This window comes from Microchirus variegatus (genome assembly GCF_963457635.1).
Source record: "Microchirus variegatus genome assembly, chromosome: 16".
In the NCBI taxonomy this organism is placed as follows: domain Eukaryota; kingdom Metazoa; phylum Chordata; class Actinopteri; order Pleuronectiformes; family Soleidae; genus Microchirus; species Microchirus variegatus.
This window is the reverse complement of record NC_139817.1, coordinates 6576627-6602517: the sequence shown is the minus strand read 5'-3', so window position 1 is coordinate 6602517 and position 25891 is coordinate 6576627. Positions and strand designations below refer to the sequence as shown.

The 25891-nt window shown below is 42.1% G+C and overlaps 3 protein-coding genes across 3 annotated transcripts; 1 reads left to right on the top strand and 2 right to left on the bottom strand.

Moving 5' to 3' along the window:
- Positions 1-329: 329 nt before the first annotated feature.
- Positions 330-4224, bottom strand: ftcdnl1 (formiminotransferase cyclodeaminase N-terminal like 1; the record flags this gene model as incomplete). The annotated part of the gene is given in 7 exon segments (XM_083902699.1): positions 330-766; positions 1885-2070; positions 2782-2935; positions 3604-3630; positions 3633-3730; positions 3819-3937; positions 4086-4224. Coding segments are annotated over 6 exon segments (1017 nt in total). The 5' UTR covers positions 3934-3937; positions 4086-4224.
- A 550-nt stretch (positions 4225-4774) lies between these two features.
- cUnh2orf69 (chromosome Un C2orf69 homolog) lies at positions 4775-6699 on the top strand (the record flags this gene model as incomplete). The annotated part of the gene is made up of 3 exons (XM_083902465.1): positions 4775-5374; positions 5922-6151; positions 6222-6699. The coding sequence occupies exons 1-3, from the start codon at positions 5087-5089 to the stop codon at positions 6697-6699; spliced, it is 996 nt and encodes a 331-aa protein (XP_083758591.1). The 5' UTR covers positions 4775-5086.
- Positions 6700-11742: 5043 nt separating this feature from the next.
- Positions 11743-21433, bottom strand: stk17b (serine/threonine kinase 17b (apoptosis-inducing); the record flags this gene model as incomplete). Its single annotated transcript, XM_083903155.1, has 7 exons — positions 11743-12320; positions 13503-13682; positions 13939-13987; positions 14551-14677; positions 15802-15940; positions 17716-17928; positions 21312-21433. 7 exons carry the CDS (start codon positions 21431-21433, stop codon positions 12080-12082), a joined length of 1071 nt encoding a protein of 356 aa, XP_083759281.1. The 3' UTR covers positions 11743-12079.
- Between the last annotated feature and the right edge of the window lie 4458 nt (positions 21434-25891).

Below are 25891 nucleotides of genomic sequence, written 5' to 3'. Positions count from 1 at the left end.
ACATGAATCAATGTATGAGTCACAGGACTTCAGCTGAGGGGGTAATTTTTAATCTGTTTTGAGAGCGGATCGCGTTCATGCTCTGGAGTGTGACCACAAGCCATCGAATCACGTCGTAATTCGTTCGTGTTTTTGGTCAGATTTGGGGATTTAGGAGCGGTTAGACCTTAATTTAGCTAGATCTGCATGTGATTGGACCATAAAGGAAGGACCAGGTCAACAAACAACAAATCAACAACCAGAATATACCAAGTAGAAAATTGAAAAAGTAGGACAGGTGACATGAAACAAAGACCATATTCTTTTATTTGAAGTATCACGGGTCGTTTTCACATGCGGATCCTGTGCTGCTCTTTCCAAAACTCTGCAACACCTTGAGACAGCGCTAACTCCGCTAAGCCCCTGCACTCGTGGGGAGTAAACCCCACCAAGGCCGTACCTTTAACGCCGACCCCCTGCTTGCGTGCCAGCTCCGCGACCCTCCGCGTGATCAGGGACGCCGGAGCGTGGCAGTACCGCCGCCCTTCGACGCTGAAACACGGCCAGGGATCGGCCGCGGTCCTGTGACCCGACGGGTCGCCGGTGACGCTTTCCACGTTGCAGGCAATTTCCACGTCGCCCTCGTGCGGGAAAGCCATGGCCTGCACGCCCGGGAGGCCGCCGGGCGCGGACTCTCTGATGGCTGTGGCGATCCTGCGTCCCACGACGACGTCCTGGGTGTCGATGGTGACGTTGCAGTTCATGACGTACGGACTGGCTCCTACGCCTGCGGGTTAATAACAACTGTGAGAGTTTCTGCATGTTCCTGGGTTGCATTCAAAGGAGGTAGAGATAGAAACAGAAATGCTGCAACCGCCTCCCACCCACCAGGTGTCACGTCTGTGAACTAGTTCACCCACAGAGCATAGAGCATTTAGGCTGCTTGTTTTTTTACCACTACCGTGTAAAAACTTATATACAGAGGCTATAAGAATGGGCACTATAGAGTGCTTTATATCTTTTTTTTCAGCACAAATGATAGGCAATCATTTTTACCAACTACATAAACACACCTGAGCAAAACCTATTGAATTTTGGAACAAATTATGAACAAAAACAGCCTATTTTGTGACTTCTGTACAATTATTGCTACTTCTTCCCTAGATATTTAATATAAAATGAGTCGTAACTTTGACTCAACGACACATAAGACGACTAAAAACTTCATTTTGTAAAGCCTGAAGAGGTGACCTATAAACACAGGATGTCCATATAAGGAGCTAAGGGTGCACTAAGGGTTAATGGAGAAGTAGATCTTGTGTGTTGAGATGTAAAATCCCTAATTTTCTTCCATGGACTATAAAAATGAGCAATATAGAGTGCTTTATATCCTTTTTTTCAGCACAACATATAGGCAATACTTTTTTTTTTACCAACTATATAAACACACATGAGCAAATAGTATTATTTTTTACATTTACATCTACAATTATCACTACTTTTTCCTAGATATTTAATATAAAATGAGTCGTAACGTTGACTAAATGACACATAAGACGACTAAAAACTGCATTTTGTAAAGCCTGAAGATAAACACACTACCCCAGGATGTCCATATATGGAGATAAGGGTGCACTAAGGGTTCATGGAGAAGTAGATCTTGTGGGTTGAGATGTAAAATCCCAACAGCAACATGAACTTGTATCATACATGTATATTAATTGAGGAATTTGTCCTTTAAGGGTATTTATCTGTCTTTTAGACAGTTTGTTTATAGGTCAACGGCCCATGGTCAGACATAGAGCGTAAAAATACCCCACGCAATTGTATAATCCTGCTTCAGAGACACGTTAACCTGCCCTTCAGGCTCACATGCGTCAGCCTACGTCAGCGATGGCCTCTCACCTGTGAGGCCAAACCTCTTCTGCGGCTGCGGCCCGATGTCGGGCTGGATCCGCAGGTCGGGCATCTTCTTGAACCAGCCCATCTCCTTCCTCCTCTGCGCCAGCCCCCGGTGAAGAGGGGCGTCCGCCCAGCCGTACAGGAAGACGGTGGTGCCGTGGACCCTCGCTGTAAGTCCCCGAGCCACAGCTGAGAAAACACGTTCACTGGGAGTCACATGACTTTGACGAAACACGGGAGCTTGACAGACTAAACACACCTGAGGGAATAGAACTCGCACACATTATATACATACATATAGACTTTTAATGAGCTCGCCAATTATAATCCTGCGATCCCACCAACACTTCAGGGCCACACGCTGAGTTTCTGCTCGTTATGAGGGGAGAAACACGTGGCTGCGAAGGTTCAATCACCGCTGAGCTGTGAAACTACTCGTCGTCAGCAACTGGATCCTATCATATCATCATATCATATGCTAAAGGCTCAAGAGATTTGAGTCATGTGGCATTAAAGCAAGGTTTATAATCCACATGACGTCTAGAGCTGCAACTAACCATTATTTTCACGATTAATCGAGTCATCGTTTGGTCCATAAAATGTCAGAGAATGTGGAAAAATCATCTCCCAAACCTGGAAACGATGATGTTCTCGAAACGTCTTGTTTTGTCCACAAACCAAAAAGATTCAGTTCTCAATCGCTTGTATTTCTTGTTCATCAGCATCAAATTCAGCACTGATTGCACACAAAGGGACTTTAGCAACCTGCAGGTGAAATTCAGCAAGCAACTATTTCGAGAAATGCTAACCTTCTACAGCTTTAAAGATTAAGAGACTTGTGTACTGACTTATATAGAGTATTATAGACTTTTTAACACACACACACTAACGGTGTCTCACCTTGTGCCTGTTCAGCGCAGTCCTGCACTCGCACTTCCTCCCCCAGTGGATAGATGGGCACGAGGTCGACGGCACCCATGCAAGGGTGAACCCCCTTGTGAGCGCACATGTCAATCAGGCCGCAGGCTTTCTCGCACGCAGACAGGACCGCCTCTCCTGGAATAAAATTATACTGATTTGTACGGTGGCCCTGAGGTGCAAAACACAGACACAAAACAAAAAACGCAAATCACAAACACAAACAATAACACAAATGCAAATCGCAAATCACAAAAAACACAAACGCAAATCAAAAAACACAAAACAAAAAACACAAAACAAAAGCACAAACCGAAAAACAAAAGCACAAACGCAAATCATAAAACACAAATGCAAATCACAAAACGCAAATCAAAAAAACACAAACGCAAAAAAAAACTAAAATCACAAAACACAAACGCAAAACGCAAAACACAAATCACAATACACAATACACAATACAAAAGCACAAAAGCAAATCATAAAAACAAATGCAAAACACAAACGCAAAACAAAAAACGCAAATCATAAACGCAAAACACAAATCACAAAACACAAACGTAAATCAAAAAACACAAACACAAAATCAGAAAACAAAAACATTAACTCAAAACGGCAGGTATCTGCTTTTGCATTTGCGTTTTTTGCTTTGCGTTTGTGTTCTGCACCTCAGGGCCACCATAGATTTGTGTCTTTAAGTAAGCAGAACCATAAGCCCTATATGAAAACAAAGAGCAGCAGTTCTACAACTAACAGATGACACTATTTCTCCCCCAGAGTTGCAAAAAATGACGTATTATTACAGCTAAAAACTAAAGACAAGTGAAATACTTACTGATGGAGTCTATGCTGGACACAATGGTGATAACAGAGCGATTGTAGTCATGATCATTGAAGATGTTCAGCACTGTGGTCGCCTCTCGTACAACACCTGATGCAAAAAAACACACGCACACAAAAAAGTTGCGGGTTTCAAAGTTTACTCATGCATGAGCATAAACGACAATATTTCCACTTACCTTCAGCGTTGTACAAAGCTGCTTTGGCCACAGTCTCCACCACGTCTTTCCTGCGAGCCTCGGAAATGTTGAGGAGACAAGCCACGAGTCGTCTGCCCAGAGGACTGGAGGCCATGTTACTGTAACCATGACGACACTGAGTGAAGTGCACTGATATTTAAGATGAAAACAAAGGTTATAATATATATAGCTATCTTATCCTACAGCCAAATTCAACAATTCTGGTCAAATATCAAAATCCAAACAATAGCTAGCATCGTGTTTTACCTTCCCGGGTGGCTCGGTGCAGTTAGATATCCCCCCAGTAAAGTCTCTAGAAACGCCCCTGCATCTCAGCACATGAAGCGAGCTCTTACGTTAAAACTACACTTGTGTTGTTTGAATAAAGTTGTCCTGTATTGCTGACACCACAGCTTTGTGAGTACGTGCTGTAGCAGCACAAACAAGTTCAAAGTCCAGTGTTGCGTGAACCAGCTCACGACATTCACCAGAAACGTGTGTTTGTTAACTTTAGTCCGAGTTCTGTGTCGGTGAGTTTTCTCACGTACACGCTGGGCAGACCTTTGCTTTATCTGGCGCTGGACCTCGGTATTCACAGACGCCTCTGCGCACACACCTCAGCTTAGCTGCCGTCACTTCAGGCTCGTTCAGTTCTGGAAGGAACGCCACACACAGGTTTTTCACTTAGCTCAACTAAAGAGCAAATATTTGCCGGCAAGATCATTCCCCCCCGTTTCCAACCAAACCTACAAACTGAAAAGCACAGGAAAACAGTTAATTACGTATGTGTTTGTGATCGATTTTTATTCCTTTCTTTGTAGTTTTTTTATACATCGGTTGTTTGATTACGGACCAGGCTGTGTGGTTAACCCGTTAACAAACTAGTCAAAGACGGAAGTGTGCTGGGGTTCACCATTTCCACATTCAAGCATCTTTGGACTAGTGCTAATGTGAGCTGCTGCCTGGTGTTTTTGACAAACAGCGCCTCTCCGTGGACAAAATAGGCCAATAACTGTCAAATTTAAGATAAACAGGACATAATTTACGATTCACAGATTAAAAAACTCGAAGCAAATGCTGTACATTCCGGTAAGAGCCGCGAAACAAGGACTCTGTGGCGAAGTTCCGTGCTAACTGCCGCTAATCAACGTAAACGTGTTTCTGTGTTGCTAGCAAACGCTGCTACCATTCGTTGACTCGTTAGCTGACATGGAGTGAGAGTGCGCGGAGAAAGAAAACACCAAATCATTGTTCTTATTTTAGAGTCCATGCTGTGCCTGCGCGCACGGTTTGCACTAATAACGGCCGCCCAAGCAATGAGCTCTGCGACAGTGACCACATCCTCTTCCATGTCTCCGGGGCTGCATGCCGCAGCCGGCCGTGGCGAATGCACCACAAGCCCGCTGCTGCAGAGGCTTCCGGCGGTGGCCGGCTCCGTCCAGAGCCGAGTGAACGACCTGCTACTGCTGCGGCCTGAGCCCGAGGAACAGGGCTGTCCAGAGGCGAAGGAGAGGAGCAACAACAGGCATGTGGTGTTTTTCCACGGGGACATTCAGGTGAGTGGGACAGTGGTGAAGTGTAGAGATGGATCGATGCCACATTTGCCCACACTGATATTAGCCCTTTATCTGGCTATTTAAATGGGGCCCCAAAGCCACATAACACTGGTTATATATTATGTGATATAGGGCCGATATTTTCCATTTCTCCTCCCAGAAACTTGATGAATGTTAAGTTCATATTTAATACATTCATGCACGTTTTCAAAACACTGGTTATACTTGGACTGAAATGCAAACATACAATGTAGATTGGGCAGACATTTATGTTGCGGTTGCAAAACTGAACCATTAATTCCAATGGAAACTTTCTGGAAATATGCAACCCTACTTACTCACCTGTATATAATAAAATACTATCAAAATAGCAGTTTTATATATATAGGTATGAAACATGTACGACTCCAGAAATGTCCTCCTATTCATCCTCTTCTTGAGAAACGTCACCCTCAGCTTCTTCCTCAGCTTGTTTTAACTGGACATACACTATATGGGCTCCATGGTTCATGTCATGAGGACTGATCTTTCTTTGCCGTCTGTGTAGAACTTCCAGGAGGAGATGGCTCTGCAGCCAGATGGAGCTCAGTGGACTTCTTGGAGTCTGGAGCAGGTGGCCTTCATCCTGGGCCGACGCTTCCCCGACAGATACGTCTGGGTGGTCAGAGCTTCGCACATGTATCTGCACAAGTTCTGCTGCTACCGCAACTTTGTGGAGAGCAACATGTTCGGGGCGCCAGAGTACTCGTCTGACTATGGAGCGTTTGTCCACCTCAGGTGTTTGACCTTCTTCTTCTCTTGTGCACGTCATCAGTGTCATCAGTTGCTGACCTTTCTGTTTTTGCAGGTTGCTGCTCAGCCACGGCATGACGCGCGCCAACCTACCAAACAACCTCCAGCCACAAGGAGGCGTCGATGGCGTCCCCTCCGGGTTTTCGCTGACCCTGGTGGGCTTCAGCAAAGGCTGCGTGGTGCTGAACCAGATGGTGCACGAGCTGGGCCGAGCCAGAGCCGACCCGCAGATGTCGCCTTTCATCAAGTGCATCTCGGCCATGTACTGGCTGGACGGCGGACACCCAGGGGGCAGCGAGACCTGGGTGACGGACAAGCAGGCGCTGAAGGAGCTCGCCGCCAGCGGCGTGTCGGTGCACGCCCACGTGACGCCGTACGAGGTGTGCGACCCGATGCGGGCCTGGGTGGGCCGCGAGCACGGACACTTCATCGCCACCCTGGAGGAGTTCGGGGCGTGTCCGAGTAAGAAGCTGCACTTTGAGGACGAGCCGCCCTCCATCGAGAACCACTTCAGGGTCATCCAGGAGTTTTGAGTTTTTGTGGACACACACACACACACACACATACTGAGCTGAATGTTTGAACATGGCTGAGCGCTTTACGTTGTTAGAACGCGGACTGTGTTTTATTGGCTGATTTACCTCAATCTTCTGGCATTAGAGCATGTGTGCTGTACTTTATTTCCATTTGACTGTGAATGAGGTTGTATGTGATACTGACCGAGGAGTACTTTAAGAACATGTTATCTGATTAATCTCACTACTAGACGGTTGTTTTCAGCTTAAAGATTGAAGTTTTTGTTGCTGAACCAAAGTCCATAGAGAAAATCTTCATTTTAAGCTCATTAGGACACAGGAGTTATTGGTCTTCTGTTTGTCATTTTTACTAAATTTGTGTCACTTTAGTCAAACAGAACGAAGTCTTTCACATACTGAAGTCGCAGCGTAACACTGTGGACTTTGGTGTAGGGAGTGAAGCAGCTTAAACCTCAGTTTTAACCCAATTATTATTATTATACTGTGTGAATGGAAGCAGATGAGCGTGCCCCTCCTGTCCCGGGCTGGTTCTCGGCACAGGTGGGGTCACAATCGCAAACTTCTGAAAACCTTGAACTGTCCCTTTATCATAATAAGGCTTTGAGGGCTTAATGCTGATGCATGATCCATTTGAATAATGTTGAATTATTATGATTTGCTGAAGCTGGTGCTTAAGTTACTGTTCTTGACTGTAGTTTAAAAAGGGATAGTGGTAGGGGTAGTGGCCTGTTGCTGTTCTTGTTATGTCTAAAATCAGTTTTTCTTGTAGCCGAGTCCCAGCCCATGTATCTCATGAAACCCCAAACTCTCCGTTTAACTTTAACTGTGGCTTATTAATGAGGCCAGTTGTTTCTGTCACTCCCTTCAGTGTGAGTTAATCCTGTTTAAATACCAGGTTGTGGCTCTGTAAGAGGAAAAAAATGGGTTAGGGTAACAAAAACCAAAATGTGGAGGCATTTTTTTGTTGTTTTAAAAAGTGAACAGAGCATTTGACATAACCTCCCAACGTTTAATTCAGTGAATATTAGCACAGCAAGTAACTTATTTATGTCACTTTTTCTGAATTTAACTGTACAATCTTGTATTTATTTTCACATGATAACAAGAGTAAGGTGAAATCATGTTTCATCGTTTGTTTTTTTTTGCTGATGACGGTGTTTTTTTGTTTTGTTTTGTTTTGAGCTTCCGTAGCCTCTTTGCACTACGCTGATGGCTGAATGTAACTTCGAAGCATTCCTCAATGTTTACTATACTTAACTCGCTGTTATGAGCTCTTAGCAGAGCTGGTTAATTAGCTGCCGCAATAATATATGATAATGGTTAAACCAGTGATGGAGAATCATTGTGAATACAGTTTATGTGCTCTTCAGTCAGCAGGTGGCAGCAGTGAGGGGAAATATGAAAATAAAAGAGCTGGAAAAACAAAATGTTTAGTTCTTTTTCCTCCACTACACTAAAAAAAAAAACATGCAGCATTTGATATTTTCTACAATCTTTAATGAGCTTTTCAGTTTGCTTTTATATTAGCCTGCACTTGATCAGAATACAGATTATTTTCTCTTTTTTTAGTCACTCCAGATGCAATCTGAATGCTCATACATTAAAAAATAGATACTGTATAAAATGCAAAATAAACAGACATCTCAAAACATTAATTTGTGCTTGTGGGCTGGTTTTGACAGTGACCTTCAGTCTCGCTGCATTCAAAGAGGAGAGAGGGGGAAAAAACGAGCGTGAGGTGACATCAGTGGCTGCACCTCCCGGCTCACACAATGAGCTTCTCAGGCAGACGAGAGGCCACACTGCGTGACTAGCTGCTGAAAGTAAATACAGTACAATAGCTGAGCAACATCTACACCACCACAGCGTTAGTCATGTTCAAGTGACGGATAAACAATGCCGGGGCCCGAGTCGTTGGGCGCATTTCGTCATCCTGCAAAGTGAGATCCCTGACATCACTGCGCTGCAACAAAACAAGACTGAAGCTTCACTTGTTTCTGCACAAACGAGGTTCAAAAGTCTCATCCTGAATTATTTTAAAGACGACATCGTCGTCCCCACTGTTTAGAAACAATATTAGAAAACACCTTCTTTTTTTTACTCTTGAGATAAAGTTAAGATCCGAGCTTATTTCTTCATACAGTAGTAAAAAAAAAAAGAGACAACGTGGCATCTCTGGGTTTATACGAACCTGACAAAAATCACACTGACATAAGCGTCAGACAAAAAAACAAATTCTTACAACAACTGCTAACTCAGATTTAATCTGTTATCGAGATGACGAGGATAATAATCTCTTTACAGTGTACTGGCGTTCCAGTTTTTTAAAGGATGACAGCATTGAGATGAGAGCACGGCCGTGGCTGGAGACACCCATCTCCAACACAATGGCCATTTGTTCCAGCTGGTGACAACAACAAGAACGACGACGACAATGAGGAGGAGGAATGTTTCACTTTCACTGGGCCTGGTATCAACATCCGTCCCTGAGAGATCCAACAACCGGCACTGACCACATGGTCAATTTTGAGCTGAGTGAAGCTCTACTTACGCTGCTGTAACATGAAATAAGACAAATCCTGTGTTTTCCAAAACGCTCGTTCCATGTGGATAAAAAGCCGCTTAAAAAAACGTTTTGCGGATTCTCCTCAACTGGTTCTCGCATGTACGGGCCCTCGCCCTCAGGCTCTGATGTTAAACCTAGCAAAAAAACACCAGGAAGAGGGGGTTCTCTCTGCCATTATTTCTGTTTGTCAGATTAAAGGAGCTGGGTGAAGCTCTACTTACGCTGCTGTAATATGTCAATCAGCTGTGATCTTTAAAGGTCCAGTGTGTAACATTTGGCAGTGGGTAAGTATGTTTGTAAGACTGCGTATTTCTTTGTAGGAATGCGAGAACCGACCTCCGAATGTGGTTTCTGTGACTTATCTGAAGACGCGTTCGCACTTGCATTAACTCATAACTGGATCACTCAGGACGGATGTTTATACTTCAACAGATGGCACTTCCTCCGCGGCGTTACCCAATATCAAGCTACAGTTACTCTTTTGGCAGGCGCTAACCATTCAAGAAGCGATCACCTCATATTTCACATTGTACGCTGTCACGCTTCGACAAAACATCCTTCTCCGTTTCCTATAACGTGACAGTGAAATCATCAACAACAACAAAAATAAACAAGCCTTTCATGTCTACATATCACGACATAAACCACCAGCGTTGCACTTATCCTTCATCCAATCCAACACATGCACATATTTGAGTCTTTAATCATCTTCCTTCTGACTCATCCGTCCATTTTCTCATCCCCGATTCACTTCCTAGTACCACCTTAAAAACGCATCCTCCCCTTTCATCTTCCCCTTGTATTATTCATCCCGCTGTGACCACATTGTGAATCATTCCAACTCACGCCACAATCCTTCTCTTATTTACATACACATATAAAGTATAAGTCCAGCACATAAATAAAAATAACAATAATAATAATAATAATTATAAGCCTACATTAAGAAAACAAAAGTAAAGTGAGCAGAGAGTGAGCAGCATGCCCTGAGGTGACATCACCTGACTGATGTAATGCTGACACAGTGAAAGCAGAGTGAATGGCTTTTGGCGAGGGAATGAAAGGCACGGTCGTACAAATCTTCATAAACGACCGCCTCAGTTACAGAACGAGTGCTGGTGAAAGTTGTAAGTGCTAAAGTCACTTCTCGCTACGTCTGACAAAAGAGGAACTCAGAGCTCGGTGGTGGGGGAAACTGTTTGCGAAATGTTGCAGGTGTGGCAGTGAGAACAGCGGCTGACTCACCCGTGTTCTTTTGGAGTTGATGATGTTTACGGTGACTGAAAACGATCCTTACAGCTGCCGTCAGTGAAATCTTAACAGTGAAAATCAGTGTTTAATAATAGCTTTACTTCCTCTATACAATCTTTCTTTGTGGTTTCATAAACACGATGTGTTGCAAGAAATGTCTTCGTACACAAGGTATGCACATAAAGCTCGGAAGCTATGTCTAAACTACGCTAACGAGGCTAAGCCTAACCCTAACCCTCGGCTAACGCCTGTTCCATGTGGATAAAAAGCTGATCAACTTTGGCGGATTCTCCTAAACTTGTTCTTGAGTGTACAGACCTAGCAGAAACACTTGATCCAATCAGAAGCCAGAACTGCAGAAAGAGGCGGTCCTCTCTGCTCATGAGGGAACGCGATCACTGACAGCAGCTTTAACACAAACACTGCACGTATAGAACACGTACGTGTCACTTTCAGGCTCAACATTTGGCCTGGCTAACGCCTGGTGCAGAATGGCCAACTTCATAGCGAGAGCTGCTACTGACACTAACGCGATGGCGACGTAGCATCCACCATGTGCTGGGATATTTTAGAGATCGAAAATACCCGTAAGAAAAATTTTGGAGATCGAGACTTAGCATTAGCATTAGCATTAGCAACGGATCGGGAATGAAAGTTCAGCAGAGTGTGACTCCACGTAGTTTAAAAAAAGGAATGGAGCAGTGTTTCAGTTGAAGCCTCCAAGTGTGAGTGTACGTGAAAATGTGGAAGTGTTTGGTTCCCGTGGACGACGAAACTATGGTTCCAGTTATTAAAATATGTTTTAAATGAAGTCCTGAGCTAAATTCAAACAGGAAGGTGACAGGAAAGTCCACACTAGGGTCCGCAATGTCTTCTTTTTCCAGAACCTGATAACAACTTTGTGACTGCAGGACCATTCAGGGTCAAAACTCAAATCACCGTGGACATAAAATGCGCAAATTTATGGCTTTAAGACATCGAGGGGACAAGGCAAACTGGAAGGAATGTTATTGTGTCCTGCTGAGTGAGACACAGTGAAGACACGGAGAGCAGCTAGATTCTAACTCTACCTGGTAACCCGTGACGCTGTTCACTGTCACACTTCGTGCTCTCGATATCACACATTTCTGCTGAAGTGAAACACTTCCATGTCCCACAGTAAGGCAGTAAAAAAAAGAAAAAAAAAGAAATAAGAAACAGGATTTGAATGATAAAAGAGAAGTATTGCATAGATTTCCCTGGAATTACTCCTCACTAGCCTTCATCAGTTACAGGGACAGATAAACACAGCCCCTGAAAAACACCAAAGATTAGAAGGAATTAAATACTTTAGGTTAAACACATGGCATTAACACACACACACATATATATTCACACTTTTAACAGCAACGGATCAGTGACAGATCTCAGAATATAGCTGGTTATCTTTGGTTTGAGTGGTCGATCTTGGGAATTTTTGCAGATTAGCGGAAAATATGAACACAACCTAAGTACAGTTGAGTGGTGGTGGTGGCAGCTGGTTTTGTGGAGGATTAAAAGACTTTAAAACTTCTTTTTTTTTCAAAAGTCACCGTCCCCGGAGGCGAAGGTTTCCTCGTCGAAGCGGAACTTCTTTGCATGAGAGTGCGGGGACTCCAGGAAGTTCTCCTTGTCTTCACGGTCTTCGGGTGGCGCCGCCCACTTGGTGCCGCAGCTCCTCTCGCGGACCGCGCGGGTGCTGGGCCTGGGCTCGGGGCTCAGGCAGAACTGCTGCTGCCACAGCCACGGGTGACTCATGCACTCGGCGGCGCTGGGCCGGTCTCTGTGGTCAAAGCACAGTGTCAAACGTTTAGGTGCCTTTTCACATGTGGAAGAAGACAAACGTGTTTTAACCCTTTCAGTAAAGACTCCTGTTTCATCTGTAGCTGTAACTGAAGCCTCTTTCACATGAAGATGAAACATTTCTTTACACATATGTAATACAAATTATATACTTATGTAATATAGTCTATTTCTACTAGTATGGATTACTTTTATTGCATACTTTTAGAGTAATCCAAGGTCAAACACCTTTTAGTAACAAAAACAAGGTTAATCGTCCATTTTTGAAGAGGTATAAAACACAACATTTTTCAGTAGTAGTTTATGATTTCACTCAGTTCATTTAGTACAAGTAGTATGGATTACGATATACTTTTGGAGCAATCCAGTGTCAAAATTCACCTTTTTACAACAAAAATTAGGTCAATCATCGTGGTATTTCTTTATCTTAGATATCTTTAGCAGGTATATTTGAGATTTTCTGCTTTATTTGAGTTACTATTACTATATTGTATCTTTTTATTTGGTCCCTGTGTCAAATCCAATGAAGAGTGAATCATTTAAAGTTGATGAAATGAAAATATTGAGTGTCTTCAGCAAGGTTCTCTTTACTTAATGCTATGCTAACTGCTGGAAGATGAATGCCAAAAATGTGCATGCCTGCCAAAAATGAAGCAGGGAAAGTGAATATAGTCTGCCAGTTTGGTGGATGAAGACAACGGGGAAGTAAGTATATACTGAATAGCCACCAGGGGGTGTCTCTGTGAGTTGCATAAAGAAGTACTGAGGGGTTTAACGTCTCTATCGCTACTTTCAGCGTCATTTTTGTAAACTGTATTCACATAAAGAGGACAAAAGATGATAAAGCATGAAATACACGAGTGGACGCCACTATGATTGACAGCTGCTGCCGTCCAACAGGCGGGAGTTCAGAGTCTAATGCATGTCGTCATGTGCTGAGGCCAATAAAAAACAGCATTGACTGCAGAGTCATTCACGCAGGGAGTGAATGGTGTTCAAACACTTCCTCACTGGTCAAAAAGTCATTGAAACACAGCATTAAATTCACAGCTCTGTGCCAATGTTGCCATTTAATATCATTAAAAAAATAAGCTTAAAATCACATCCCCGTGTTTGTCCTCTGGCTACGCTCTCACACTGTGACCTGTGACCTTTTACTCACTCTGGTGCTTTAACGAGCAGCTTGCGGATGAAGTCCACAGCCAGCTCGGAAACCTTGGAGAAGGCCTCCCTGCTGTAGTCCACGTTCACCTGGGACACGTTCAGGAACGTCTCCTGCTTGTCGTCCCCCGCGAACGGAGACTCGCCCGTCACGAGCATGTAGGCTATAACGCCCACACTCCTAAGAGACACACAAACACACGCGAAGGTCGTCGTCATAACACAGACAAGGAGGAAGACATACCGGACGACCAGTCATGTCAATTATTCTAATAAGACAGAAGGACACAAAGGAGCAAGTGTGGCTCCTCGCCAAAGCTAAACAAAACCAAATCGTGTCATCATTTTACCAAGGAAAGTGCATCCTGGTTGTCAGAAGAACAACAAAAGTGAAAGACACAAATACATGAATGGTTGAACTGCTGCTGAACACTCACCACAGGTCAGTCGCTGTTGTGATGGGTTCATAATTCAGGATCTCTGGAGCTGAGGGGAAACAACAAGTCGTCTATCATCATTCAAATGTTCCAAACATGGAAACACACACACAGACCAAAATGGTTCGATTTTAATGGTTCCTTAGGCAAATGAAGCAAAGAAACCAGACAATATTCACATTAAAGAAGCTGAAAAATCACAGAAACTGGTTTTAATTCTTTAGAAAACACCCCAACAGAATAATCGATTATCAAAATAGTTGACGATTAACTTAGTAATCGATTAATGGAGTAATTGTTTCAGCCTTATTGGACACTTTTTCTATTATGGAGAAAATTGTGTTTCATTCATGAATGACATGAATACAGGTGTGCAACATAAGAAAAGAGTCCAGTATAAATGAGGTTTAACCCAGTGTTTCCTCTATAAGACCAGGGCCACATTTAAAAGACAATACATGTATGCAGTTCTCAGTAGCCCAAAAACCACGTATTCTAAATAAAGTTGTGCCCTGACAGTTGCTAACTCCATTGTTGCTATGTCAGTCGTGTCTGCTCATGTCCTGTGTGGAGAGAAGATCAATGCCCGATGTGCGATTGAAATCAGCTTACCCACGTATTCAGGTGTGCCAAGAATCTCTCGGAGCTCTCCGACCGCACCCAACCTACGAGCCAGGCCAAAGTCTACGATTTTTATGTCTCCTGGAGGTGACAGGCTGGTCAGGAGAATATTCTGCGGCTGTGAGTAGAAAGGGAAAAAATTAAGAACAATGAGGGAAAAACGCAGTGTGAAAGATAAGAACTTTGCTTTGAACGTAACTCTTAGGAAAAGAAGTGTTTACCTTTTCTTTTGAGTATTTCTAACAGGCGCTGTTTGTTTAAGTTTTTGAAAATGTATTGACCACACGACGCTGTATAAACACTTTTAATTAATGTTTACTCGATTCTCTGCGAGCGAGGCCAGAGGTTGTTGAAAGAACTACTCTCGTAAAGTTCCCAGCTTTAGGAAGAGATTATATTTTAAGTCACATAATGGTGGTGGTGGGGGGATCCAGCTGTGCCGCAGCCAGTAACAGGCCCTTTATTTCACAGCCCTGGTGTCAGTGACGAAGGAGATTAGACCCATGACATGTATATGTTATGCATATACACGGCTATGTTTTGCTTTCCTCACTCTTCCCTGGGCTACAGGCTCCGTTTCCAGCTCTAATCCTCACTCGAAGCTAAACTGGGGCCATGGAAAGTTTGTGCGTGTGGACTCATGACGCGGGCCTCGGAGGCATGAGGATTCTGTCTTCCCTGTGCGTTACCGGACTGATTTTAAAATTCTTTTTTATTTGCCTTTGAATGCCTTCGTAATCATGGCCCCTCCCTATCTTTGTCATCCAGCCTTACGCTCCCTCAACAGGGGTGTGTCAAGAATCACGATTCTCATTTACTACGATTCAGAATAGAATGTCCCAGAATCAATTTTTTTATAAAGAGTCTTTATTAACGCCATCATTCACGTTACACCGTTAGCTCAGTTAGCTCAGTTAGCTGCGTTAGCTCCTTTAGCAGTCAAACAAACTGAAGTGGTCTGTTTATTAAACGAAAAGAGCAGTGCTACAAACTTACTAACTTACTTTAGCGTACTTAATTGACGCAGAAATCGTTTTGTATCGAATCATAGCCCCAAAAATCGGAATCGAATTGTGAGATAGTATAAGATTCCCACCCCTATCTCTCAAGGTCAATAAGATCTGCAAACCAGCTCTTCTTAGTTGTCCCAAAACCAATTTGTTTTTAAACGCTTCTTTTATTAGCTTTGTGTGTCTTTTAGTCGTCTAATTGACGAAAGTATGGATTGGATTGGATGCAAACCTTGAGGTCCAAGTGCACCAGGTTGCTCTGGTGGAGGTAGTGGACTCCCTCCAGCGTTTGCCTGATCAGGCGAGTGATCTGCGCCTCTGACAGCAACTCGTCAGACACGCAGTGGTCAAATATCTCTCCACCTGCCGCACTGCACAAAGACAAAAAACATGGTTAAAAAAAAAAAAGTTAAACCACATTCATTCTCAGATGCTGCATTCTTCTATTCAAAACCCGAACCCAAGAGTCAACTATCCATTTCTGACCTGAACCCAACAGGCCATCTGTTTTTACTCTTTGAACCCAGACTGGGCCGTGTTGAGTTTGTGTCACCACGGTTACCGCTTCCTCTGTTTACAGACACAAGCAGCGCAAAGTAAAAATACATTTGGAGAGCAACGTGTGTCTACGAACTGTTTTAGTGATTGAATTATATGAAAACAACAGGTTTGTTGGTTCCCGTATGACACTAAAACGATCAATAACAATATTTGAGGAAGTTTTCAGAAGTATAATAATCAACACATGACGATCACTGACGAAGATAATCTTTAGTTATAGCACTAAAATACATACACAACCGTTCAAAAGTGTGGGGTCACTTTGAAATGTCCTTATTTTTGAAGGAAAATAACTTTTTTGTCAACATTAAATGAATCAGAAATACACTCTATACATTGTTAATGTGGTAAACGACTGTTTTTTAATGGTACATAGGTGTATAGTGGCCCATTTCCAGTGTTCTAATGGTACATTGTATTTGCTAATGGTGTTAGAAGGCTACTGGATGATTAGAAAACCCTTGTGCAATGATGTTAGCACAACTGAAAACAGTTTTGCTGGTTCTTTGACGAAAGGGCTTTGAATAAAAATCATTATGTCTCGACTATATTTTATAGTCATTTTGCAACTCGCAAAATTCGATGAATAAAAGTGTGACTTTTAATGGAAAACACAAAAAATTGTATAGGTGAGCCCAAAATTCTGAACGGTAGTGTACATTAGATTATTTGTCAATGCATAAATCTGATCCGAAATGGAAATCTCAGTGTTTAAATGTTCTTTGTGCATAAAACTAACTTTTGATGCAGTTGTGGATGTGGTGGACATTTGACAACAACAGAATGACACAGTTTTCAGGGCTGGTGGTTTCAGTGACCAACCTGTAGCCACAGGCTCACTAGTTTAATCCTCCGTGTCCTGGTTAAAGTTATTGTTAAGCAGGAGAGCAACCTGTTCTTGTTCACTCTTTACGAGTGTCAGCCAAACGCACACACACACACAAGGTGGGACAAGCCCTGAAACGGTACTTGCAAGTAAAGAGGCTATCTGACTTGATTACATTTCAAGTTATTCAAGCTTCAAATAGAGTGTTTTTCTTTGAAGCTGTCAAAGATCAACAACAGTGAGCTGTTCACACCGTGTTCTCTTCAAGGAAGAGCCGTCAAAGGTGTGGCGACACAATCACGGCAAATTACTTTTCAGTCGAGTTTCTGTTTTGACGACGCGGACGAGGGAGGTCAACGAAGGTTGAGTATCATGTCGGCTGATTAATTACACTTTGAACAAATCAGAGAAGAACAAAGAGCCGTTTTGTTGGCGGGATGTTCCAATAAAGATGTCATTAACGGAAATGTTTGGCAACTGCTAGCAGAATCTGAATTCCAGTAGCGTGTGGTTTTAGAAGAATTAAGTTAACATGTCAGCATGTTGTCACCAACACATACGGGGGGGGGGGGGGTTTCCAGTTAGGCCTGTCAAACGACAAAATAAAATATGTTTTGTGAAGTTCGTTCTCTGTATGTTTTCATTTTCTTCAAATGATTTTTTTATCAGTGAAAACATTCATCAGAAAACACACAAGTTCAGTTCTCGAAAATCAGATTTGGAAGGGGGAAAAAATGGTATCTGAGCATCTCTACTCACTATTCCAGCATTAAGACGATGTCGTGATCCGTCTCGTAAGCACCGTGCAGGTTGACCACCCGGGCGTTGTTGCGGGCCATTTCCAGAACGGCCATCTCGTGGATGACATCGGCGCGGCAGTCGCGACCTCGCCTCCTTTTCCGCAGGAACTTCGCAGCAAACACTTTGCCCGAGGCCTTATCCACGCAGCGTCTCACCACTGCAAACTTGCCCCTAAAGACAGAGAAGGTGAGATTAAAAGACTTTTAATCAGATCTAAAAAAAAAAAAAACAGTTACACATCTTAAATCTTGGGCTGGGAATCAACTCTTCAATTCTTTTGTGATATCTGACCCCAGTAAGAACGCAGGTACTTTTCCTGAAGGGCGGTGTTGTTGAGGCATAATAATAAACACTGCTGCCAAAAACAACATATGTTTGCCTGATGGGGGTGTTTTTTTTTGCAACACCAGCTCCTGAGGAAGTTATCAACACAACATTTAGACATAACACAGGAAAGAAAGAGTTTGTACCCGCTAGTTTTCACAACGTTAGACTGTGAAATCTATCGTAACGTCGAGCAAATTAAGCTTTTTTTCACGGTTAAAACAAGATTTCTGGTTGTTTCAGCTTCTTAAATGTGAATGTTTTCTTCGTTTCTTTGCTCCACATAACAAAGATGATCACAACATAATGTGTGAGCTATGAGACGCTGTTGAGAACAAGGGATACTGTGCTGGGTTCATGGAGGCGATTACTCATTCAAGCCCGGGCAGAGACATATGGCTGGATTTACTGCAAGTGTCGTGATTCATTTCATTATAGTCGATAAACCTGAAACGCCACAATCCGACAACTATACAGAATTATCAGAGCGTGCAGAGTTAATATGTTCGTTTGTGACACATAATACGCAGAACACAGAGCGTGTGGTTTGAGAACGTCTACTTAAACTCAGATTAAAACAAAACAAAAAAGTCTGGCAGGTTAGCAAAGGTTTATCAGACAATTACATCTACATTACACTCGCTTTTAAAAAAAAACATGTCTGTACAAGGCCTTGCAATTACTGCGACAACAACAAATAAAATAAACTCTTATCCAAAAATAACCTAAGTTGCAGACCCAGAAGGACGTCGATGAAACAAAAGAACAATGGCACTGGATTAACCTACTGCAGCGACTGTGGCACCACCTGTCATTGTTATGAATGCAGTCGATACTCGATACATTAAATATACGTGAGAAATTTGACGGCACGGTGTAAATACGCAGGAACAACCTCTGAAGATGCATGTTCGTGATGATGCATTTGCCGCCTAGCCATAAACAACCATTTCAAAACCTTGTTTTCAGTCAGAATTTTATGTTTTTAATACAATTTTCAGATATTTTAAGATAATTTGCACATCTTCTGCTTATCAGTTCATGCTGCAGATCTTTTTGATAGGTAACAGTTCGGGAAAAACCCAGGTCTAAAAAAATTCTAATAAATGATGGCTGAGTTCCAATTAGCTTCCACAGGTTTAGGGTAAATGTCAGCTCTCTGTCACACCGTCTGTCCCGATTACCAGGAAATGAAGGGCGACATCGTTAACGTAATCATTAACACGCGCATGTGCCGGTAAGACGGTGTCAAAGTTTGTTCATATAATGTCATAAAATTTTAAAAGACGTTGGATCAGTGTTTCCCAAACCCAGAAATTATGTTCTCAAATGTTGTGTTTTTACCAGAGACTAAAATTATTCAGTTTTAATGATTTATTTTGTTATACGGAGCAAAGCAACAACGAAAATATTCACATTTAAGAAGCTGAAAAAACAGACACTTTCTGACACTGTATGAACAACTCAATTAATTATGTTAAAAATAATATGAAACTATAAAGAGTTTAAAGTTGACTCAACCTGACACGATTATAAGAAAGCACATGAACTGAGACAGTTGAGGCTCTGTTGTACCAAAGCTGTATATTACTGCACATTTGTTAAAAAGTCAGAGGCTAAACCACAACATTTTTAACCTAACTACTACACTATATTTTAAAACTTCCTCTTTTGACAACAACACACACACACACACTTGAACACTTGAACAGAAGTAGCTCCTATGCCATTTCTTCATTTTTAGGTCTGGGTTGCACATGTGTTCATTTCCTTCCTCTGGTTGGTTTGGAAAGCAATATCGTACGTACGGCGTGTACTGCTGCATGACACATCACTTCAAACACACCTCAGATGTGATCATCAACCACCCCGGCGGGTTGCCATGTTTCACACACCGTGCCAAAACCTCATGACAAAGGTCCACTGTAACATGATCGAGCCAGCTCCCTGGCACCGCGACGCCCTCGTGTTTACACTAGTTAAAGCTTACAGTCCACAATTCAGTTGACGTGAGCAGAATGATCTGCTTGACCTGTGCTCAGCAAAAAAAACAAAAAACCTGCAGCTCTTAACATGTAGTGATGATTTCCTTCAGTCTGTCTTCAGTTATAATAAGGGTTCACAAACCGATCGCCATTTGTAAACATGTAACAATGCAGTGCAGCGTGGTTCAATAACGTTCTGTCAACAACTGCATTTTTCTGCGTCACCACAACGTTCTCCTCTGGGTGTTTTTATTAAGCCATCTGCTTGCTTTTCTATAATTGCACACTAGCACATAATTGTGTTCCGTGTTGTAAACTGCGGAAACAATAACACCAGACGGAGTGTATATGGAACTGATTAGTTCCATGGTTTCTAGGACTGGCTACTGACATTCACACCATTCAGCAATGAAACAGGGGGGGTTTATTTTCAAGTATCTGTGTGTGTGTGTGTTTGTAATGGCATTAAAAACACACACAGATCAACCACATTAAAACCTGTAGCATGTGATATTTCTGTGGCTGAGTGGTGAATTTAACGCACGGATAACAACGAAAAACACATAAAATGACAATAATAGCAGACGTATGAATGTCCTATATGACAGTAAACTGAATATCTATGGTTTATAGACAAAACAAGACATAAGGTTTAAAGTTTGGCATCAATACATTAAGAAGGTAATTGTCAGATTAATCAATAACAGGAAAACATTGTTAGTTGCAGCCATATAATATACTCTTTTAGCTTGATTTCTACAACTAGTAAACCTAAAACTATGGGGATTTAGATGTGTTGGTATATTATTTCACAGATCGGAAAAGGGAAGTGAATCATTGACACTCTCATGGTCCACTTCATGCCCTGATTCACTAACGTGTCTTTTCTATGAGCTGTCACTTTGAACCGTCCAAAGTGGCTCTGGGAATAATGATAGGAAGTTAAAGTAATCACACAGTAATCACAGTACACGTTAACAACCTAAATCACAAATAATGTAATAGCTAAAAGTAGGTTTTCAGCTTCATAAATGTGAATATTTTTCTGGTTCCATTGCTCCATTTGACAAAGCAAGGATTAAAACTGGAGTACTTTTGTTTTGGGGACAAAACAAGAACATCATTATTCACTGATTAACAGTGTATTGACCAAATTGATCAAGTAAATAACCGACACGACAGATAATGGAATTGAGTACTGTGAAGTCCTGGTTTAAAGCACAAAGTTCATCAATAACTTCTTACCTCCCCAGCTCTCCGGTCATTTCATAGACACTCTCCATGGGCTCGGTGCTGATGGGGGTCTGAGTTTCGCTGAGCAGCCCCGCGGAGAGTCCGCTGCGACTGTCCAGTCGCCTCCGAGACATCCTCCCCCGGCTGACGGTACCAGGTTGAACGCCGCGCCGCACACCGCTTATAACTACACGACAGACAGACGTGACGTGTGAAGCGAAGCTAAAGTGGCTACAGCTAAAGCAAACGGTTACATGTTAGTTAGTGTTAGCTTCGCCCGGTGAACCGTGCTATTGTTCCGCTCCGTTGACCGACTCCGCCGCTTAGCTTGACTGTCGCTAACACAGTTAGCTCGACGGTCAATGTCGCCGACTAAAAAGTGAGTGAGATTAAGTTTCCTCAGTTTAAACGAACAGCGGCGGTCAGAGGAAGTTAAACCCGGACGTTCGGAGCCGCGCTGCGGTAAAATAATCCAGAAAACCGACCAGTAAGAGACGGCAGCTCGGCAAAAAACAAAGTTTATCTCCCCGGAGTTTTCGGTCACTTCACATCATCATCATCATCCCGTTTGACACTTTCTGGACACGTCACGGCTCCGCGCATGCGCACTGCAGTCGCATTTGAAAAGTACGGTTTGAAAATCTCAAGAGGAACAGTTGTAACATCTGGGATTATTCGTCGGGCTGTGACGTCAGACGCGTGTTCTTTATTCTGACATGAATATTTCCATAATATTAACAACATTATCATTTTCACTACATTATCATTTCTAGATAGTAAACATTTAAAAACGGATTAAATAATCAAATCAAATAATGATGAATGCATATTTATTATTACAGAATAATACTTATTCTTGTTATTGTTGTGGTAGTTAATCTCAGAAATTCAGAGTGTGAAGTGCAATTATAACAATTGAAAAGCAACTAATAATTATTAATCCTAACAATAATTATAGATCAAATAACAAAATAAGGACCCAACTTGAAATTTGTCTGCAGTGTAATCCAGTTCCTAAACCTAATCCCCATACATATAATCTTATTAATAATAATATAATAACACATTTCCCATAAATTGGTAAGTTAGCTTTATTTAATGTATCAATTCCTTTCCTGTTTTTACATATATTTGGAACAGGTTAGACATTTTAGGGGTTTAGTTTTAAGAAAGTCTATCCTAAAAACTTTTATAATGCACTATATCTCGGTTTTTGATTGTTATTATTGTGAAGTACACATCATTCCATATCAAAAAAGCACTTTTACTTTGAAATTCTGCAAAATATCATCACGGATATCTTTATTGTGATCCTCATGATGGAATATTGTGTTATAATTTCATGCTCCACTACTGAATAAGAGTCATGTATCATGGATCAAAATGTTCCATTTGTTTTCTTTTATTACAATCATTGGGGTGAAATGGCGACACACACACACACACACAGGAGCTTTGCATAGAGTGGAAATCAGAAAAGTGGAGTCGGGTCCCATCAGAAATGTACTGGGAAAGAAGAAAGAGAGAGAGAGAGCGAGAGAGAGAGATGCAGGCCGTCCTCATTTTGAATGTGAAGCAAAGAGACTTTAGTCTTATCTGTCTCCTGCAGCAGAGAAGAAGCATCGTTTATGGAAACAGTCAAAACTGGCCAAGTGACGGTAAAATCCTCACATTGAAGCGTCGCTGCCCATGCCACAAATCTGCCTCTCATTCAGACGTGTGGTGGTGATGGTGGTGGTGGTGATGCTCTGTAAGGAGGAACGTGGCAGGAGCCAGGAGAAGGATGTGTTCGTCAGACTGAAACACAGAGCAGGCCTAATGGTTTTTGACGTTGCAAGCCCCAAACCTTTGGTACATTCGGTGCAAAATAGATATTTATACACACAACAGGGAGACGGACGTACATAATACAGTTTTATATACAAAGAGACAAACACGTACGCACACGTAGTATGTGCTCTCACGTTCCACAAAATCAAAACAGCCCTATAATTCATCACTGGTTCATGAGCAATGAAACGTAACCATCGACCTACGACAAAGATAGGCGGACGTGCACACGTGAAAGTCACGTTATATTTTTTGCAACATGCTGCCGAGATACTCGCCGTCACACTGTCATATAGAGAAAAAAAAACAATCACACGTGGTCCATTTAAAGTCACAGAAAGCACAGGTGTCCTCACAACTTGTTCCCGTGAGCCTCACACTCAGGGTTATGACAGTGCCGGGTAAGCAAAAGGCCGCATGCTCTCACCCCCCCCCCCCCTTCCCCAACCTAACCAGCTCCCTCACCCCCCCTCCCATTTTTCTGAATGGTTGTAATATCCTCATGCAAAAAAAGCTAGTAAGGACGGTGTGTTGCACTATTTCGGCATGCAATATCGAGCTATTACACAACGCCATCTAGGGGTTTATGCCCTGGCCGCGGCTCACAGAGCTGGGCCAGGAAAGATCCCGACATGCAGTATTGGACTGGGGAGGAGAAGGTGGTGGTGGGGAAGGGTGGGATTACAAAAGTCTGCGCCACCACATGTGGCGGCTGCTTCACGACTCCAGCCCCAGTGGTCGAGCTCCAACAGGACTTTGTACAGTAAGGTGTAATCTCGCATGCACCCCATAGAAAAAATGTGTTTGTGTGTGTAACTGTGTGTCTGTCGGTATCGGTCCGATACTGGCCAAAATCATTGGATCAGATATGGGAGGGGAAAATTGTGAAATCCAAACCCTAAATAAGGCGTAAATGCTTCATTCGGCAGGGGCAACATGCTGTAAATAAGAGAAATGTCATTGAAACTCTTAGTAGCCCGCTAAGTTGTGTATAACAGGTCAAAGACAGTATCGGGCCGATATCGATGTCATAGTATTGGTATCTCTTTTCCATCATGGACTCATATGGTTAGTTTTTGGGAAAAAATAATAATTTTACCTCACTTGTTGGCATTTTAGGAACTAAAAGCTCACTCTCTCCTGCACCAAAGCCCTTTGAGAAAATCAGCACTTTTACCTCAGAGGGACACAGGAGATTCTGGTCAACTGCTGCCTCATTTAGCAAGTCTGTGTTGCCTAGGTGACACCGAATAGAGGATTTCAAACACAGAAGTGACAAAAAAAAACACATTTTAACTCATTATTGGATGCAGAAGTGGATCAAGAACTCCTGTGAGCAGTGATGTAAAATCACGTGTTTTCTCTATGGGCTTCTGTATAGTACAAGCACACTTCAAATACACGTCTCAACTAAGAACATCCACTATGGATTCACTGCCCCCTTGTGTTCATATCTGATAAAGGGAACTTAACCCGCAGCTCCCTCACTTTTCATCATTATTGATTTGTGTGAGTCAGATTTTTTTTTTTGAGGGGAGGCACAGAAAAGTGTCCATCGTACATTTTCATTTAATGGTCAGGGAAAAACCCAAGAGGCACTAAATAAATAAATAAATAAAATAAATATCTATCACTGCACTCTGGAATGAGTCCAGGTCACATCTATGTCGCTGTGCGAGGTTTTTTTTCCCTCAGTGGCAGAGCGGAGTCTGTACATTCAGTCACTAATTTGGAACATTCATTACTTTTACACAAGAGTGGCAGATTAATTACATCTCGTGGAGTCATCTGTGAGAGAGAACTTAAACGACAGGAACCCATGCATTAAATTAAATAAAATCTCATATGAGGCCAAAAAAGAAGATCTGCACACTGAAGAGATATCACGTTGACTTTTTTTTGTTTGTGTATTCTTACTCTGACTATGTCTGGAAAAAACAGGCACTTTTAATATTTATGGAATACTTCAATGTCGTGTGTTTTTGTATTTTTAAATACTGTAAAATACAAATATAGAGCATTTTATTTTAATGCATGCTGTATTTTGCAGTTGGGTGTTTGGAATTTTATTCTGATGTGTTTTTGCCCATGCGTGATGTGTATATTTCTTTATACGCTACGTATTGTACCAGAAAGTGTGGGGGGCTCAATCTCTGCTTAAAGCAGTAGTACGTAACTTCTAAATAATATCAACAACAACAACAAATGTCCATTAGATTCAAACCACTGTCAAATCGAGTCCATACAATTCTGACTAAGCCCATCAGCGTCTCTCAGTAAAGCAGTTGTTCACAGTCGGCTCTAGTGTCGTACCCGCGACATTTCAGCGCTGCACACAGGAAGTGATTCGTTCTTTATGTCAAGACATACGGAGGAAACGGCGAATTAGAACACAAATAAGTGGCACATTAAAAAGTTTTAGAAGTGAATTCTACTGCTGTAAAAACTCTCCATCAGTCAGTGCTGATAGTATTGCTTGACAAGGATGCATCATACAAATAATTTTACATTATTATTATGATTAGGACATAATAATTAGTGGTGATTTCTGCTCAAATATAAGTTATAATAACAATATAGATATATTTTGTTTAAAAGTGCTAAATTTAAATAAACATTTATTGACACACGTGTCTTCAATTTCAGATAAAAATTCAGTATAAGTTGAACATTAAAGACATGAAATAGGTCAGTTAAAAAAAAAAAAAGATTTTAGTGACTTAGCACCAATTTTATAATCTCTATAAAAATAATCTGCTCCT